Source organism: Vigna unguiculata, chromosome 7, assembly GCF_037176805.1.
Source record: "Vigna unguiculata cultivar grain cowpea cultivar isolate G323 ecotype 2 chromosome 7, ASM3717680v1, whole genome shotgun sequence".
NCBI lineage: Eukaryota > Viridiplantae > Streptophyta > Magnoliopsida > Fabales > Fabaceae > Vigna > Vigna unguiculata.
In genome coordinates this window covers 42,410,967-42,427,675 of record NC_140798.1, presented here as the reverse complement: position 1 = coordinate 42,427,675, position 16,709 = coordinate 42,410,967, and the positions used below count along the sequence as shown (strand labels likewise).

The 16,709-nt window shown below is 31.5% G+C and overlaps 4 protein-coding genes across 11 annotated transcripts; 2 read left to right on the top strand and 2 right to left on the bottom strand.

Moving 5' to 3' along the window:
- On the top strand, positions 1-2,396 carry MYB19 (myb domain protein 19). The gene is made up of 3 exons (XM_028078055.2): positions 1-257; positions 971-1,100; positions 1,747-2,396. Exons 1-3 carry the CDS (start codon positions 122-124, stop codon positions 2,282-2,284), a joined length of 804 nt encoding a protein of 267 aa, XP_027933856.1. The 5' UTR covers positions 1-121; the 3' UTR covers positions 2,285-2,396.
- Positions 2,397-2,905: 509 nt separating this feature from the next.
- LOC114189484 (SNARE-like superfamily protein) lies at positions 2,906-4,884 on the bottom strand. Of its 3 annotated transcripts, none has more exons than XM_028078058.2 (5): positions 4,465-4,884; positions 4,005-4,165; positions 3,686-3,829; positions 3,528-3,599; positions 2,906-3,420 (listed from the first exon to the last, which is right to left on the bottom strand). In XM_028078058.2, exons 1-5 carry the CDS (start codon positions 4,653-4,655, stop codon positions 3,353-3,355), a joined length of 636 nt encoding a protein of 211 aa, XP_027933859.1. In that variant the 5' UTR covers positions 4,656-4,884; the 3' UTR covers positions 2,906-3,352. The 3 variants fall into 3 exon arrangements, with proteins under 3 accessions (XP_027933859.1, XP_027933860.1, XP_027933858.1); XM_028078059.2 differs by having other exon boundaries at positions 2,906-3,247; positions 3,532-3,599; positions 4,465-4,883; XM_028078057.2 differs by having other exon boundaries at positions 3,532-3,599; positions 4,465-4,880.
- Positions 4,885-7,573: 2,689 nt separating this feature from the next.
- On the top strand, positions 7,574-10,464 carry LOC114189481 (transcription factor MYB17-like). 4 transcript variants are annotated; one of them, XM_028078053.2, is made up of 4 exons: positions 7,574-7,756; positions 8,200-8,418; positions 9,030-9,159; positions 9,550-10,464. In XM_028078053.2, exons 2-4 carry the CDS (start codon positions 8,286-8,288, stop codon positions 10,250-10,252), a joined length of 966 nt encoding a protein of 321 aa, XP_027933854.1. In that variant the 5' UTR covers positions 7,574-7,756; positions 8,200-8,285; the 3' UTR covers positions 10,253-10,464. The 4 variants fall into 4 exon arrangements, with proteins under 4 accessions (XP_027933854.1, XP_027933853.1, XP_027933851.1 ...); XM_028078052.2 differs by having other exon boundaries at positions 7,574-7,989; XM_028078054.2 differs by lacking the exon at positions 7,574-7,756 and adding an exon at positions 8,632-8,736 and having other exon boundaries at positions 8,280-8,418.
- Positions 10,465-10,910: 446 nt separating this feature from the next.
- Positions 10,911-13,571, bottom strand: LOC114190570 (remorin-like). Of its 3 annotated transcripts, none has more exons than XM_028079511.2 (5): positions 13,303-13,571; positions 12,436-12,486; positions 12,253-12,340; positions 11,898-11,979; positions 10,911-11,305 (listed from the first exon to the last, which is right to left on the bottom strand). In XM_028079511.2, exons 1-5 carry the CDS (start codon positions 13,427-13,429, stop codon positions 11,108-11,110), a joined length of 546 nt encoding a protein of 181 aa, XP_027935312.1. In that variant the 5' UTR covers positions 13,430-13,571; the 3' UTR covers positions 10,911-11,107. The 3 variants fall into 3 exon arrangements, with proteins under 3 accessions (XP_027935312.1, XP_027935313.1, XP_027935314.1); XM_028079512.2 differs by lacking the exon at positions 13,303-13,571 and adding an exon at positions 12,762-13,267; XM_028079513.2 differs by lacking the exon at positions 13,303-13,571 and adding an exon at positions 12,676-12,739.
- Between the last annotated feature and the right edge of the window lie 3,138 nt (positions 13,572-16,709).

The window sequence follows — 16,709 nt, the reverse complement described above, 5'->3', positions numbered from 1 at the left end:
TTTCCCTATCAAATATTTCCCCTTCCTTCTCTTAGTCTGCAATGTCACCTCTGTGAGTTCTGTCATAGAAAATCCAATTCCAAGCCTATCATTGAAGTGAAATTGTGTGAGGCAAGGCAAAATGGGGTGCCAGCCATTGGAAAAGGGAAAACCAAAACATAAGAAGGGGTTATGGTCACCAGAAGAAGACAATAAGCTCAGAAACTACATCCTTAAACATGGTCATGGCTGTTGGAGTTCTGTTCCCATTAACGCAGGTTGGTTTCTTTCTTCTTTCCTGGTTGTGACCTTTTGTGAATCATACCACAGTTTAGCATATTCCTTGTATTGTATGTACAACACAAAGGGCATTATTAAATGAAGACATCCTTGGTCTTCTTCAAGAAAGGTTTTTCTTCCTTTATTTGAAAGTATGTCTACCACTTATTTGAGAAAAGATTATGTTATCAAATCGAAATGTTGGTATCTTTCACTTCAGTAAATTTCAGATGTCTTGATAAGCTTTTCTTTGCCCTTTGTTTGGATTCATTCTAATAAATTTATCCAATCAATTCTGCGTATGAAAAGGATACATTGGTAAGGAAAAGTAATACTAGTGCAATGAAGTGTACTTTTTAGACTAAATTAAGCTAACACTTCTTCATATTTTCTCAAATTACACTAAAACTCCATTCTTTTAAAACTTTACACAAATTTTCTATTTTGAAAATATCACTAAGACTTCTTGACAAAAGAGACCATTGTTTGTAAAGATATAAAATAGTAAAATTTCATAATCCAGCTTGCTAAACTAATTGGATAATTCTGGCTTGCGTAATTTTAACATCTTATGGTAAGACTAAACTGGCATTTTGTGTAAAAGTATATTTGCTGACAAAGATCAAAAGTGTTATAGTCAAACCAACATGCATTTATATAATATTTTCAATGTTTACCTGACATTGATGGGGCAAATACATTTTGTGTGAAGGCTTGCAAAGGAATGGAAAGAGTTGCAGACTAAGATGGATAAACTATCTGAGGCCAGGATTAAAGAGAGGGAAGTTCAGCAAACAAGAAGAAGAGACAATCCTCACCCTTCACCACATGCTAGGCAACAAGTAAGGCACAAGAGTAAATCTTCTTTCACTTTATCAGTTCAAAAGTTTCAGTTTTATGACCAAGTTAACACAGAATAAGTAAAATCTGTAATTTTCAGTCAAAAATATTGATAAATACATGTCAGGAGTAGGTGTTAAATCTAAATTATGCTTTAATTAGTATAAGAAGTTATGCAAAGTAAAGGAAAAGACAAATTCCCTTAGTTCAATATTTGAGGCTAAGCTAGGAAATGCAATTGGATTGGAAAGGAGTTTAATATTTAATTCTGTTTTAGAAAAGAAACTGGGGCGTTTAAAATGAAAAATAAAAGGAAGAATTGATAAGTAAGTCAAGTCATGGATTGGCTTAGATGCCATGCTTCATTTTTTAAAGAGGGATGAACATTGAAAACAATAAAAAAAGTCTTTTCAACTATTCCTCAGTTCTGTTGTATATTAAATTTAAATCTAGTCCAATACCATTTGGCTAGTGTTTCTGAGTGTCCCTTCTTATATTCCAACCAGTAAGACAAACTATTCACATAAAGAATGTATGTCTGTGAAATTTAGAACAGAAATTCAGAACTACTGTTTAAACTCTTTGTTTTAATTTATCTCACATGTGGTGAAGATTGCTGAGAAAAACTTGAATTATATTATTGGGCAGGTGGTCACAGATATCACAGCATTTGCCAGGAAGAACAGATAATGAGATTAAAAACTACTGGCATTCATATTTGAAAAAGAAAATGGCCAAAGCTAAGGAAATGGATTCTCACAACCAAATGAAGTATGCTAGTTCAAGCTCAGATACCATGGACTCTTCAAATTCTCTGCAAAATCTTGCAACTCAAGGTACACAGAATTGTAACTTCACCAAAGAGGCTTGTCAAAGCTCCTTACCAAAACTGCTATTTGCTGAGTGGCTTTCATTGGATCAAGTAAACTCTGCAAATTCAGTTGATTCTTTTGGTTTGAGGAATGGATTTGATCAAAATTCAACTCTTCAGGAGGCTGCAATCCATGATATGACAGAGGTACCCTTTGGTGGAGGGTACCATAGATGCTTGGCTAACATTTCAGACCCTGAGATTTTCAATTCAGAGCTGAAGTATGCAAATCAGATGGTGGAAAATGGTTTCATCCATTGTGTGCCTGGAGTTGACTTGATGAGTATGAGCAATGATGCGATAATGTACATATGAGAAGTATGTTTCGGGGTTGGTCAACAAGGAATAATATCATTTTCTAATTTTATACATACACAAAACAATCAAACTTCAGCAATATAAAATAAAAGTTGCTTTCCAAGTTGTATGTTCTATTCTTCTACCCACCTCCAATTATTTCAATACGATGCCTCACGCATGATTAATTGTTATTCTTCTAGAATTTTCGTTGCATACAACTATGTAATTTTGTTTTAGTTTAAGAAGTCAAACTTCTGGTGGTCTTCAATGTTTTTACAGAAAATCACATTTTATTAAGTGCTATTTGGCTAATGTCTACGAAGTAATTACATTCTTACAAGTCAATTTTACTACTTCTATCAGATACGCCAATACACGTGAATACAAACTTACTTTTTCAAACATTTAAGTAGTTTACCAGAATAAGAAAAAACAGTTCACAAGTAAGTTGAATATTTGGAACCACAGTAGAAAGTTTGTAAAAAAAAAAAAAAATCTGTAAAATAATCTACTAGTGCTGTAACAATAATTATTATTTGCTCAATAATATGAAGTATGAATGTGATATTTTTTAATAATTAAGAAAGGCTCAAATAGACCATGAAAATATAATGAGAGAAATTTGACGAAGCAATGAACTCTGTCAAGACAATTTACTCCTTTGATAGATATCAATTATTTTCTATATTTACACGCCATTTAATACATACATATAAATATCTATTGGCAACTCGTGTGAGTACACAAGTCAGAGTACTGGTTCATTTAAAAGGAAATATTTCACTTTCAAGGTAGAAAGTAGAAACTCTGACAAATCAGAAATTTTCTTCTTCAATTTGGATCTCTCTCCCTCTCTCTCTCTCTTTCTCTGTGTTTCCTGGATTACGTGGTGCCGAAGGGGCCACTCCATGTCTTTATATTTTCTGCAACATCAATGTTGCATCATATTTAATACTAGTGGACCATTTGTTTAAGTTCCTGCATGCAGTGTTGAAATTTGATGGTATTAAACCGTTATCTTTTGGTCTTGATATGAGGAATTGTCACCAGCTTGAAATAATAAAGTCATCTGTGAGGACTAAGCTAGCCCATAGAAGAGCCATAGAAGTAATTACAAGGACCATAATAGGTGTCCATTTCAAAGCAATCACCTGTGGTGAGTGGTCCAAACAATAAAATGAAAAATTAACATTTTTTTTCTTCATTTCTTGTCAAGAAAACAGGGAATGAAAATTTGGAGCTTTCAACTTCAGCATACCTACCTCAAGGCGTGGAGAACACCATATTGTGGATTCAGGTTGAGGAGTAACTGGTAACCTTCTCATTGTTTCTGTCATTATAAGATGTTGTTCTTACTGCAGACAATCAAAGTAAGATATGAAAATGTTCTTGTCTGAGGAGGGGGAATACTCTTACCTGAATTTCTCTTCCTTTCTACAATGTTGTAAAAATCTTCACTAGCAACATCTAAATATTGTTTCCGGTTAGCATTGAGTTTTGATAGGTTGGCCTGAGTTCTTGTGTCAATGTACTGTCTGCTAATGTTTGCAATTATACCATCTGACAGAGAAATTGTGATTTGTTTGGCAAAAACAAAAATTTCACAGAGAGGAAACATTGTTAGGGGGGTGGGGGTTCAAAAAATGTGGACCTCCACTTCCTTATTGAGCAAACATTATCCCCAAATGCTAGACAAAGATAACATTGTAGCAGGGTAATGGTTCAAGGGAATTACCAAATTTGACAAAGCTGTATGGCCTTGTGATTTTGCCAATGAGGGTTTTATCAAACTTCTCAAACTCCTTTTGAATATCTTGTAGGCAATGAAAAGCCAGTTTTCTTGGGTATGTAGACTCACATAATACAATAAAAACAACTCCATTCTCGACCAAGTAGCTTTATAAGAATATAATCACAATCAAATTTATTGCATTAGAATTGCAACTTCAGAAACAAAAGAGGAAAACAAAGCCTAAAGGCAAGCTCCATTAACTTAAACTCTATGGTTCAAATGGAATTAATGTTTATAGACTCAACATAAACTCTGTTTCCTGAAAGATTAGCCTGTGATAAAGGGTACACGTGAATGAAGAATATGATGCATGACAGAAAATTGCAACTTCATCGATATAAGAACCAAAACGAACTTCGAAACAAATTGAAAGAACTGAACAAAAATTGAGAGGGAAGGATACTTGAAGCAGAAATTGTTGACATGGATAGTCATCTTGGATGCTGTTAGTGCTCCCCTTGAAATTTCTTGGAGAATGAACTGTGCTTGTTGCTTGTAACATGAAAGATAAGCATATTCTTCATTCATATATCTCAGTCCTTGTGCTAGAGGCAATCCATCGCTCATCCTTCCAACTATGGTTATCTTAACCATTCCCTCTCTGAGGTAAATGGTCTCTGAAAATTTCTCTTTTACCTCAAATAATGGATTGGTTCTTCGTTCTTAATGACTTAGATGGATGGATTCATTTATGAAGGGCTTTTTATAGAATGTGTGAGGTGAAGGTACGAGTAATAGAACTTGGAAAAGAAGTTATTCCTAGTGTGTGCAAAAAAAGGAACCATCATCAAGGGTGGTCAAAGGCCCCCTTCAGAAGAATATGCATTTCCCCCATAAGCACTTTTTCCGTCTTTTCAAATGTCATGCTCCTCGTGGCAAATTCTTTCTTTAATTTTTCATTTTTTAGTCCAAGGTGAATATTTTGATCTGTGTAATCTACACCATCCGCGATCACAAGAGATAATAATACCATAAACATTTTGTATCAAATTAAGAAAATAATACCCCTTAACATAAACTCAGTTTAGAATAAACTTACCAACTTAGATTGATAGGTAATGTGCTTAAAAATGTTCAGGTCTCAACCTTCTCTCTAAATAAATTTGAAAAGACAATGCAAGTCTATTCGGTAACTAGAAAGAAATTTAAAATAATTGTTTGCTCAAATACCTATATAGTTGTTTTAGGGTTGAAGAGATATAATCTTTGGTATTTTTGTTCATTGGGAGAAATGTTGCAAGTAGAATGTTTAGGTTAGAGTTTGATAAGGTTAAATCATTTCATAACAGAAGTAATTTTTTTTTAACAAAATTTTAAGTAGATCTCCGCTTTTTATTAGACTTACTTAGGTTTTTATTTTAAAATATTTGTTGTAATTAGGTCTCTTTTTTATTTGACTCAATTATTTTTCATTGGTAGTACAAAAATAAGAATATCTGAAATGATTTAACCGTTTGGTAAAGTAACACTATTTATTTTGTTTTGTTCGCTTTAAATTTACTAGAACTGTCAAAATGGATTGGAACCCGCGAGCCAATCTGGTTTCACCACGAGTTCGGGTTGGGTTGGGTTGAAATTTTTTTACAAATTTCAATACAGATTGATTTTTGACCCGACTTATTTAGAATCCAGCTCATCCGGGTTGAACTCGTGGTGAGTCGGGTTGCCCGTATATAGAAGGGTCACACAAGTGTTTTTTATTTTTTTATTAAGTTGGGCTTTATATTTGGGTCATGTTAGGTTATTTTTTTTATCCAACACATAAATAATTTGTATTTTTTATTTATTTTGGTTTGTATTTGGATTGTATTAAAGTTTATTTAGATTTTAATTAGAATTACAATTTAGTTTTGACTGAAAAAAAAATAAAAAAATTATTTTTTTAATTAAGTGAACCCGTGAGCCAACCCGTTTAACCCACCAACCCGTGGTGGACCGAGTCGGGTTCGAATTTTTTTGGCTCGCTAAAAAGTGAACCGGGTTAGATTGGCTCACTAAATCATCAATCGGTGATGGGTCGAGCCGGGTCGAGTCGGATTACCCGTTTTGATAACTCTAAAATTTACATAACCCCACACAACATAAATCATACTAGTTTAAACAAGACAAAATAAACATACTAAAGGTAAACAAGTAAACAAGAGTATGTTGTATCAAAGTTTTAATAAATATTTTAAATTTAAGATTCATTTTTTATTGAATCATTCTCATGCGATGTAAATGCATCTCAAGATTAAGAATGCGTTTTTTTTTTTAAAGAAAAAACTATTTCAATAATTATAGTTTCAAAACATTAAGGTCATTTTCCTTTGTCAAGATGGATTTGGAGGAAAGTATAAAAATAAATGTGTGCGAATTTGAGAAGATAGAAATGTGTGTGTTTTTTAGTAAATTTAGAGAATAAAGTGATTGAATTTGAAGATAGATTTTGTGAAAGTTAGTGAGATATCTGATTTATGTAATAGATAAAAAAATTGTAAAAATAGATAGAATTTCAAAGTTATCAAAATACTTTTGATGAAAAAATAGAATGATTTTATAATTTGATGTTATAAAACAATTAAAATTAAATAATACGAAATTAAAAAAAATAAATATTAAATAAAATATTAAAATAAATAAATATTATTTTATATGATTGAAAAAATAATTACCACACACAATACCGATAATCGTATCACACACATATCACTCTACTCATATAAAAACATAATACCGATTATGTAACAAGTGTTATCACTCACACACCACCACTCTTCCCACACCTCGTACAAGTTCATTCACATGCAAACATCTTCCACTCTTCATAGTGCAGGATTATATTGGTAAAAGGTCATATATCACTCTCAAATCTTCTTTTTTTTGCAAAAATGAGATAACAATGTCATCCCATAAATTGACACTTCCATTTATTTGTATATCCATTTAAAAGAACGTACATTTGTCCACAGATCCATCCTTTTAAATAATTACAAACAATGTTATCAGTTAAAACGAATATCAAATAATTCAAAAAAGTTATTAAAAAATACTCAGACATGAAATTTGTAAATTTTATAAGAAAAAAAAATTAGATGATATAATGAAACTCAAATATAATAAACTAAGATTATGTGATTTTGTTACGAGATATATATATTGTATTTTCATTTATCTCTATTCTTTTTATATGTATTTTAATTTAAGATTATTTGTAAAAACTAATAAATATAATAAGTTTTAAATTTTAGTAAAATAATGACGTAATTTTTTATTTTTCTGTTTTCTCTCTCTACTTTAAAATATATATATATATATATATATAAATAAAGATTAAAAATGTAGGAATATAATTTTTAATTTATAATAAACAATAAAAAAAAAATAAAAGAAAGAAGATGATACGAGAAGAAGAAAAGAAGGAAAAAGATGTTGACCAAGGTTTGACTAATGGGCAGTTCGGAACATAAATGCACCTCGTTCCCACCATCATCTTCACCTTAACCAATAAACATTCATTGGATATGGTTTTTATTATGCCCTTTCAGTTCCATCCATCACTCCTGAATTTCTTATCTTGTCTTTTCTCCCACCGCCTCCATCTTTTCTAGTCTTTCAACACAATCACAAAAACCTCTCTTTTCTTTCTGCTTTTCTTTAGCTGTGCAGAAAGAAATGACCTTCACCTCAACCCCCACAGCTGCATTGCACTCAAGGTGATGATGATGATTTATATTTTCATATTTAAGTACACCCTTTTCTTTTCCGTCATCACTTCCCTCGTTTTCTGCATCACTTTTCCACCTTCAAAAAACCAGTAAAATCTGACTCCTCAGTGGGGCTTTCTGCAACCCTTACTCTCCGCACAACCCCTTCTCTCTTCTTCACATTCTCACTTTCTTATCTCTATTTCATGCCATTAAGAACCACACCACTTTGCTTCACAAGGGTATGTATGTTCTTTTTACTTATAAATGTGACCCTGGACCTCTCTAAGCACCTCCATTGTCCTATATACACACATGCATTTAATATTTAGCCTTTTCTTTCCCTTCCTTCTGCAACACTTTTCTTCTCATTTTTTACATCCCCCTCTCTCTCTTCCTTTTTATGGCCATGATGGGTAGACCCTGACCGACCCAATTGTTATTGTCATCAGTGTGCAAGTGCAAGCTTATTATTATTAAAAAAATTACGAAAGGCTGGTGTTAATTATTGTTGGGGGTGTGGTAATGAGTGGTGAGGATGGGTAAAGCACCTTGTTGTGAGAAACATGGAGTCAAAAGGGGAGCTTGGACTCCTGAAGAAGACCAAACCTTGGTTGACTACATCAAGGAGCATGGTCATGGAAGTTGGCGTACACTTCCCAAACATGCAGGTGCACTTTCTTATCATTCTTTTTTTTTTCCCTTCTTTATTTCTTTTATCCCTTTCTTCTTCCTTACTTTTGCATTTTCTTGTAAAGTAGGAGAACTTTTATTTTTCTTTTTGAAAGTTTTGAAGATAGGGAAGAATAGAGATTGTTTTCTTATGATTGAAGTTTTCGTTTTCCTCTTGGATAAACTCCAATCTCAGTGTGACTTGTTTTCAGAATGAAGAAAATCAGATTGTTGTTTTTCTATTGCTGTATTCTCGTGACACCAATTTCTGCATGTTATGGTACCTTTATGTTCTGCGCGTGCGGGGGTGGGGGTCGGTAAGTACAGTCCTTCATAGTAATGGACCATTGAAAACAGTTGAATAATCGTGTTATCATCAAGTACTTGTCATAACCTAATTTGTTGGCATATGCATAGAACTTTATCTTGATCCAATTGTACTTTCCCCTTGAAAATTGTTTTGGAAATTTGTGTTTACCGAGGGATTTGAAGCTTGCTATGCAGAGGGTGTAAAATATTGATACACTGAAAGGAGAAAGGTGCAGACATGGTTAAAGATGGATTAATTTGTCTGTGAAAAATCATTTAATTGACCTTTGCTTACAACTAGGTCTCTTACGATGTGGAAAAAGTTGTCGGCTTCGGTGGATAAACTATCTTCGCCCTGGTATCAAACGTGGCCCATTTACCAGTGAAGAAGAAAGCACAATTGTTCAACTCCATGGAATGCTTGGCAATAGGTACTACATTGTTCCATTTGTTTGTTAAATTCTACATGCGTATACCCAAACCCTCTTGGTCCTAAAGTCTTATTTTACTCATAAGCTGCTCAATAATTAGTAAACATGTTGCATCTTCAAAAAATGTGTCACTTTAACCCCAATGGATATTGTTTCTGTTTCAATGCTTAATGTTCTCATCTTGTTATTCTTTTGCCATAATGGATCCTTAATGTACTAATTAAAAACTCAAGGAAAATGAGGAGTTTCAAGTTTCCCGACAAGATAATGATAATGTAATCTAAGACCTACATATTCTCATGCTTCTTATATTTAGATGTTTGGTTGCATTAGTCTGTGATATTACATTCACTTTGCATATAAACTGGAAATAACCATGCATTCTCTTAGGTGGGCTGCTATAGCATCCCAATTACCTGGAAGAACAGACAACGAGATTAAGAACTATTGGAACACCCATCTAAAGAAGCGTCTCCTTCGATCATGTCATTCCCTAAGAGAAAAACATTCATGTCTGGTTCTGGATCAAACTGTTGTCAAGTCAGAATCTCCTTCTACGCGTCACATGGTACAATGGGAAAGTGTAAGAGTTGAGGCAGAGGCAAGGTTGTCAATGGAATCCTCATTGCTCAATTCGTGGCCAAAGAGTTCGACATGCCCTGATCACTTTCTTCATCTTTGGCATTCTGAGGTTGGAAATTCATTTCGCATGGTCAAGGGAAAGGAAGGAGTTGTTGTGAGTCAAAGTCCTGTATCACATCCTTCATCTTCATCTAAATTGGAGTCTTGTTCAGATGTGTCATTGCAGGTGAAAAACAATGGAACTAGTAGCCTAAATCCATGCATTGAGGATGTGAACATGGTTCATGAACAGATAAGTAGCTACAAACCAAAGCTTGATGACACAGCTGGGTCTGACTCAGGCAATTATGAATTTCTTGATACTTCAGATTCTGCATTAAAGCACCTACTACACATGTCTGATGGTGATGTTGGATTCTTGGGACAGAATGATAATTTCTTGAATCTCCTTGATGCTACATGTGACCAAGATAGTTTCTTTCATATCTCTGCAGAGAAAGGCAATCTTTGAACTGACAAGAGAATTTTCTTTGCCTTTTGTGATGATTTCTTCATTTTTGTAAATGCACTCACCATGTAGCTGGATTTTCAATAGTTGCTCAAGAGGGGGAAAAGGTAGATAGAGGAATAGTTGCTAGAGTTCAAGTTTACCTTCTATGATAACTGAAGCTAAAATTAAACAGTAATGGATTCAGAGTTAATGACATTATCCATGCCCTTCAATTGGTGATGTGTTCTTGATTCCCATAAGAGCTGGTCTTCAATTGTCACGTGAATGAGTAAGAATGGGCGTTGGCATGACTAGACAAATATTTTAATTAAAAAAATAAGTTTTGTCTCAACTAATTTTGTTTTGAAGTGAGTAAACAGGTTTTAATTTTGAATTTTAACAAGACCAGATTGTGTTTTAATATTAGTCATTTATTTACTTGAATACAAGCTTAAGATAAATGATGCAACTCTTAAGCAATGTCCTAATTTGATATATTTTCACACCAAGTTAACTTTTAAATGAGTTGTTATCGTCAACTTATTTATTAGCGTGGCGACAAAGTGAACTTCAGAACAAAATTGTACTTTTGGGTCATGAAATTGAACCTTTATCAACAACCATCATATTGTCCAATAAGGTAGGAGGACTCGTGAGGGAATGAGATAGGTTAGTGGCATGATGGTACAAGAAATTGGTATTACCCAAATTGAATAATTCAATTTTTTGTATGCACATAGTAATTGTTGTATACACACCAACAACATATCTCTGTGCACACAATAATAAATGAAGATGAACTAAAACTCAACAAAAGACAACCAAACCACACATGTAATAATAATAGTAATACTACATTTTTATAAATGAACAGGCTTAATAGAAACAACCGAAGAGTTTCTTTGGGGCTGATCCAGTTGCCCTGTACTTTGCAGCTGTCTCTTCTGCCTTCAAGAAATCTTCACCTTTTTTGGCCTCAGTAAATGCTCTCTTTTCTTCAGCTTCTCGGTGGATTGTAGCTATTTTGTTTTTCAACTTCTCTGCATATTCTGCCTTTTTCTTCTCCAGTTGTTCCTGCACACAAACACAGTGAAAATCAAATGTCAATTTTTCCTTCCCATCTCTGCCAACTTCAATGTCATGTAAATTGGAAAAATTGTTTTACTTTTCATAAGGCATGTTAGTGTTTGGTGTACTTTTCTTTCAACTCTAAATTATTTCACGCCCAGATTCTTATCTTTGTTGATTCTCTTCATTTCTATTCACTTCTCACTTTTTTTTCTTCTAATCTCTCTCTCTCTCTCTCTCTCTCTATATATATATATATATCTCTATCTCCCAATGTTGTGTACACACTGATCAGAGAGTGCTTAAATTGGGGGAGCTGAAACATTAATATAAGATCACTTTCCAGAACAAGCATAGCAATACTTTTAATTGTGGTTGTTCTATTTCTATTGTAAGAAATGTCCCACATCCACCCCACCCCAAACCCTTATTCTTTCAGTGTGGGTGGTGGAAGCTTGCTTTCAGAAGATAAAAAAAAACGTTTAATACTAGTTCCTAAAGGAAAAATGGTATGGACACAATATCAGAAAGTACCTGCAGAACAAGTTACAATTACTACGAATAATTTCTTAATATTAATGATAAAACAAGCTCTTACTTCAATCTTTCTCAATTCAGCCTCTGTTGCAGCTTTCTTACTGTTCTCCCATGCAGAAATTGATGAAATGTTTTTGTAAGCCCTGCTCATCAAATTCATACAAATTAGTTAAAACAACTCGTTAAATGACTTCAAAGAACTGTATATAACGATAAAATGATACCAACATTTGGTGTTAAGTAAAAACCTAAACAAATAATTAGAACTCCATATTTACAAATCTTTTTCAAACTTCACAATTATCGTAATGTTTTCCAATGGCAAGTGCAGTACCGAAAACAGCCAAAGATCATACCAGTTACAGTTTCTATTTGAGCTGAAAAGGAAATTAACAATATTTTATGCAAGTTCTTACTTGTTCTCTGCTTTTGACTTTTCACTTTCTTCCCATGCTTTGATCAGTGACAACCTCTTCTCTGTTGCAACTCTCGCAAGGACAGCATCTGAAGAAGAAGGAGAAGGCGTAGGAATTAGAATGTAAAGTCAGCATATGAAATGCATAAAGAGAAATAAATTATCACTATGCAAACAAACTCACCTCGGTTCACAGATCCCTCAATTGGTTTCTCTACAGCAACTTCACTAGTCTCTGACAAAAACCAAATTAACAACACAACATAATATTGTTTGAGCCTTTTCAGCAATTCTAATGATGATTAAATAGAAGTATATATATATATATATATATATATATTGTGGTGAACTAAAGAGACAAGAAGGTGAGTTTTTATGATATGATTGAACAAAAAGTTGAGTATGCAGCATGAAAAGTTTATACCAGAAGTTGTAAAGAGATGATACATCATATGGCGAAGAAAAAAATTATGAACATGGGAGATATTAAAATAGTGAATAGAGTAATACTATATGAATTATAAGACCAGGTGAAGATGTTTCTTCCTTTGAGTTTCCACATGTTATGAGCTCAAGTAAGAAAAATTAGATCTTTACTCGACGGAAAGAATCATATTATCATTCAGTTGGTAACCCATCAATTTGGTTTGGGCATATAACTCTTTCCAATAGACCTACGACAGGGAAATTCCAGCAGAAGAAAACTGATGATAAAAAAAAATACAAGAAAAACTAAAAAGTAGTCGAGTATTGACATTTTCCACTTATTTTTGTAAAACACCTTTGGGAAACTCCATAATACAAGTCACGTATTAAAACAAACATGAACAAAGATGAAGAAACTTTAATTATCTGAACTGTCTGAATTACACAGGAGTAGTTAGGTAGGTAGGTAGAAACAATTTCACTTATATTAAAATCATCATATAACTCCAAAATGAGATTAAAAGCTGGTAAATAAACAGCATAAAACAAAAGCTTCTGATAAGAGAAACACAATAATATCTGATAAGAGAAAAGCAAAGGGAGAGTTTATATAACAGTATCATACTCTCAAGAACTACAAGAGCTTTGGAGTCTTCAGCAGAAGGAGAGGGTTGTGGAATGACAGATTTTTCCTCAGCCACAGGTTCTGGTGGAGTGTGAGTAGTAGCATGATGAGATTGGTCCTGAGTCATTTTTGGTGATTCAGAAATGTGTGCAGAAAGTGATGAGAAAAAAGGTGTGAGTTGTTTGGGAGTGTTAGAAATAGTATGATGCAAAGATATGTAGAGAGATTGAGGAAGAGGAAAGAGTTGGTTGGGATATTATGGTTGAAGGAAGGTAACTTAACTCAGTTTCTAAAACCTTAGCTGTGTGGCTAACAGTGGTAGGTACAAGTGGCCTCCTATGAGTTGGCACAGCACACCAATAGAGACACCACCTCCCACTATTTCTACAAAACCAACCATTAAGAGTGATTAAGATTCAAATCAATCACTAATTTTCTAGTTGATTAAAGCTTCTAAATTTGTAACAATATCTCAAGAGTTAAACATCTTAATGTTGTTATTAATAACACAAATCATTTTAATTTATTTGTCTCATTCATTATGTGAATGAGCTTTTCACAAATATGTATGCACTTGATGGAAAACAAATCTTCATACTTTCACTTTCATCCTTTATTAGTCTAAACAAAAAGGTTTTATCAATATTGGACTGAATTTTAAGAAATAAAAGTTATAAAGAGGAAAATTCTATTATTAGTTAGTAGACAAAATAGTCAACAATATATTAAAAAACAGTAGTCAACATTATATTGAGAATAATGTACATGAAATAAATGAATTTTTAGAAGAATGCTCAATACAAACCATGCAAAAAACAATTTATATTAATAACAATAATTAAAAAGGACGAACAGAATGTATAACATATATGCAAAATAGTGTTAATATTTATTGAATGTAAAACTTTAAGAATAAAAAAAGAACAAGATTGATTGAATATGTTATAAAAACAACAGTTAGACCGTAAATAAGTTAAGAAATATTATACTATACGATATATTTAAGATGAATGTGTAAAATATTTTAAATATGAAAATAGTCAAAGTGGCATATTTCTTTTATAAACACATAAATAATTTTAAAACCTTTTAATGTTTGACATTCATCATCATTAAATTGTTTGATGTTGAAATATAATACAATAATTATTATTATAAATGCTTTTAAATGACTCCTTAAACAATACATTATTAGTTAAAAAACTTTATTTAGAAAGCACCTTAAGTAATAATAAACACTAATTTTAATTTTATATAGTATCTTGGAGTTGGTTCGCGTAGTATTAGATATAATTTTTTATGGTATTTTAAGAATATAATTTTATTTATATATGTATAGTCATAATGGTTGGATTTTATTGTTTAATTCATCAATTATCTATTTATATTATTATAATATAATTATTAAGCGACTGCATTGACTTTTAAAATATTAGCAGTTGCTCTAGCTTGGGTTATTCGATGAAAAAATATAAAATTTGTCATAAAAATTGAAAATAAAGATTTTAAAATATATCCATATTAAAAATAATTTTGTAAAATCAATTTATAGTAAAGTAAATTTTTTTAAATATACATTAATGCTAGAAATAAGTTAGATGATCCATTTCTTTTATATATAAATAAGGTATTTAAACACTTTTATAGGGTCCTTTTAACGGAAAGAATATAAATACAATAATATATTTTTAAAAGTGAGCAAAAATAAGTACGAAATAAAGTCTCAAATATGTTGAAAATTGAAAAGAAATATAGTTTTGAATAAAAAAAAGTAAAAAAAAAAAGGTCAAACTCTTTTTTTTTTTCATTCTTATCTCTATCATGTTAAACAATCCTAACTGGTTTCTTTTTCCATTCTGGTCTCTTTAATGAACAATGAGACGTATTTAAATTTTCTTTAACAAAATATTTTGTAAGAAGAGTTCAAGTTTTCTTTACCAAATTAAGCATACTTGTTTTTTGTCGGAAGAACTAAAACTTCATTCCAACTCAACACAAATTTTAAATTCAATTAGAGTTTAGAATATTTCACCTTTCTAAATTTATAAATAATTTTTTTACATTGATTCTATTTAAAATTTAATTATAAACTTAAAAATATTTCTATTTTTTTAATATATATCTATTTTAAATAAACACACAAATAAACATCAACATTAGTAACTTTAAAACTCTAGTTTGAAGTAAAAGTAGTATATACACATTAAGGATTGAATTGGTAATTAATGTTTATATTCACTATGTATTTATAATAAAGTCGCGAAAAAGTGCCTCTCAGTTCTTATTGCTTCATCAAGTGTGAAAATTTCATTTATTCGTCGATTTTTATTTTGATTAATATTTTTTAGTGATTGGAGGACATTTTTTTTATGGCAACGGAATCCTTATGTGGTACCAACTCGGGAAGAAGCTCACCATTTTTTGCAATCAATCATTTCACTCACCACATTGCTTAATTTTCCACTCCACTTGTAAAACCATCAGCTTTCAATGATCTAAAATTTGAATTTCGAAACATTTGTTGTGTTATTACTCTTTTTTCCTTTATTTTAAGCGAGTTGAGTTCAGAGGCTATTTTTATTTCAAGATTGATCGATTGAAATTTAATTTATTTCAAATCACAACGAAAATTTTACAATTTTTTATATATAAATTATTTTTTTATTAAAAAAGTTGTTTTCTTTATTTAAATCATTTTCATTGATTCATATTTTCCAATTTTTATCTTTTTTTAATTCATTGAATTCATGCAAGAGGGATTTTTTTAATTTCTATTTGAATTCAAAACTATTCAACTAATTTATTACGTGCAACGAAATTTGTAATGCAGTTTAAGATACATCTATAAAATTTTATCATATGCAGCATAAAATACAAAATTCCTTAATTTTCCTAAATTTTATAATTTAGAGTTATATTAATTTGAAAAAATATAATTAGGGTTCATGTCAATTTCATAAAAAGAATTTCTAAAATCATAAATAGGGTTCATACTAATTTGAGAGAAAACTTAATTCGGAAGAAACATCGTAATGAGAGAATCATAGATCTAACATATATAGATACTAACCTTGTCTCAGGAGAGATTCTATCAAAAGTGAAAATGAATTATTCAATCTCTCTGTACCCTTATCTATCTCCCAATCTAAGGTTAAATATGATTTTGGTCCCTTAAAATTTAGTGAAAATTAAATTAGTCTCTATTCGAAATTTTGGACTAATTTAGTCCCTCATCTTTAATAAATGGGTGAATTTAAGTCATTTTAACTAAATTTTGTTAAGTTTATTAGATGTTTTAAACGTGTTTCTGAGTAAACATTGTAGTGAGAATGAGTTAAACGATGTAAACAACTCAAATCCTTGGGTTTAAAACGTGAAATAAACTTAAAATAATTTGGTTAAAATGA

Coding starts and splice junctions, on each gene's coding strand:
- MYB19 (XM_028078055.2), top strand. CDS start 122: ATGGGGTGCCAGCCATTGGAAAAGGGAAAACCAAAACATAAGAAGGGG. Junction 258..970: donor TTCTGTTCCCATTAACGCAG/GTTGGTTTCTTT, acceptor TTTTGTGTGAAG/GCTTGCAAAGGAATGGAAAG. Junction 1,101..1,746: donor CACCACATGCTAGGCAACAA/GTAAGGCACAAG, acceptor ATTATTGGGCAG/GTGGTCACAGATATCACAGC.
- LOC114189484 (XM_028078057.2), bottom strand. CDS start 4,655: ATGGTTAAGATAACCATAGTTGGAAGGATGAGCGATGGATTGCCTCTA. Junction 3,830..4,004: donor ATACAGCTTTGTCAAATTTG/GTAATTCCCTTG, acceptor TTTCTCTGTCAG/ATGGTATAATTGCAAACATT. Junction 3,600..3,685: donor AGAAAGGAAGAGAAATTCAG/GTAAGAGTATTC, acceptor TTATAATGACAG/AAACAATGAGAAGGTTACCA.
- LOC114189481 (XM_028078053.2), top strand. CDS start 8,286: ATGGGTAAAGCACCTTGTTGTGAGAAACATGGAGTCAAAAGGGGAGCT. Junction 8,419..9,029: donor TACACTTCCCAAACATGCAG/GTGCACTTTCTT, acceptor GCTTACAACTAG/GTCTCTTACGATGTGGAAAA. Junction 9,160..9,549: donor CATGGAATGCTTGGCAATAG/GTACTACATTGT, acceptor GCATTCTCTTAG/GTGGGCTGCTATAGCATCCC.
- LOC114190570 (XM_028079511.2), bottom strand. CDS start 13,429: ATGACTCAGGACCAATCTCATCATGCTACTACTCACACTCCACCAGAA. Junction 12,341..12,435: donor TGAGGGATCTGTGAACCGAG/GTGAGTTTGTTT, acceptor CTTCTTCTTCAG/ATGCTGTCCTTGCGAGAGTT. Junction 11,980..12,252: donor AAGTCAAAAGCAGAGAACAA/GTAAGAACTTGC, acceptor TTTGATGAGCAG/GGCTTACAAAAACATTTCAT.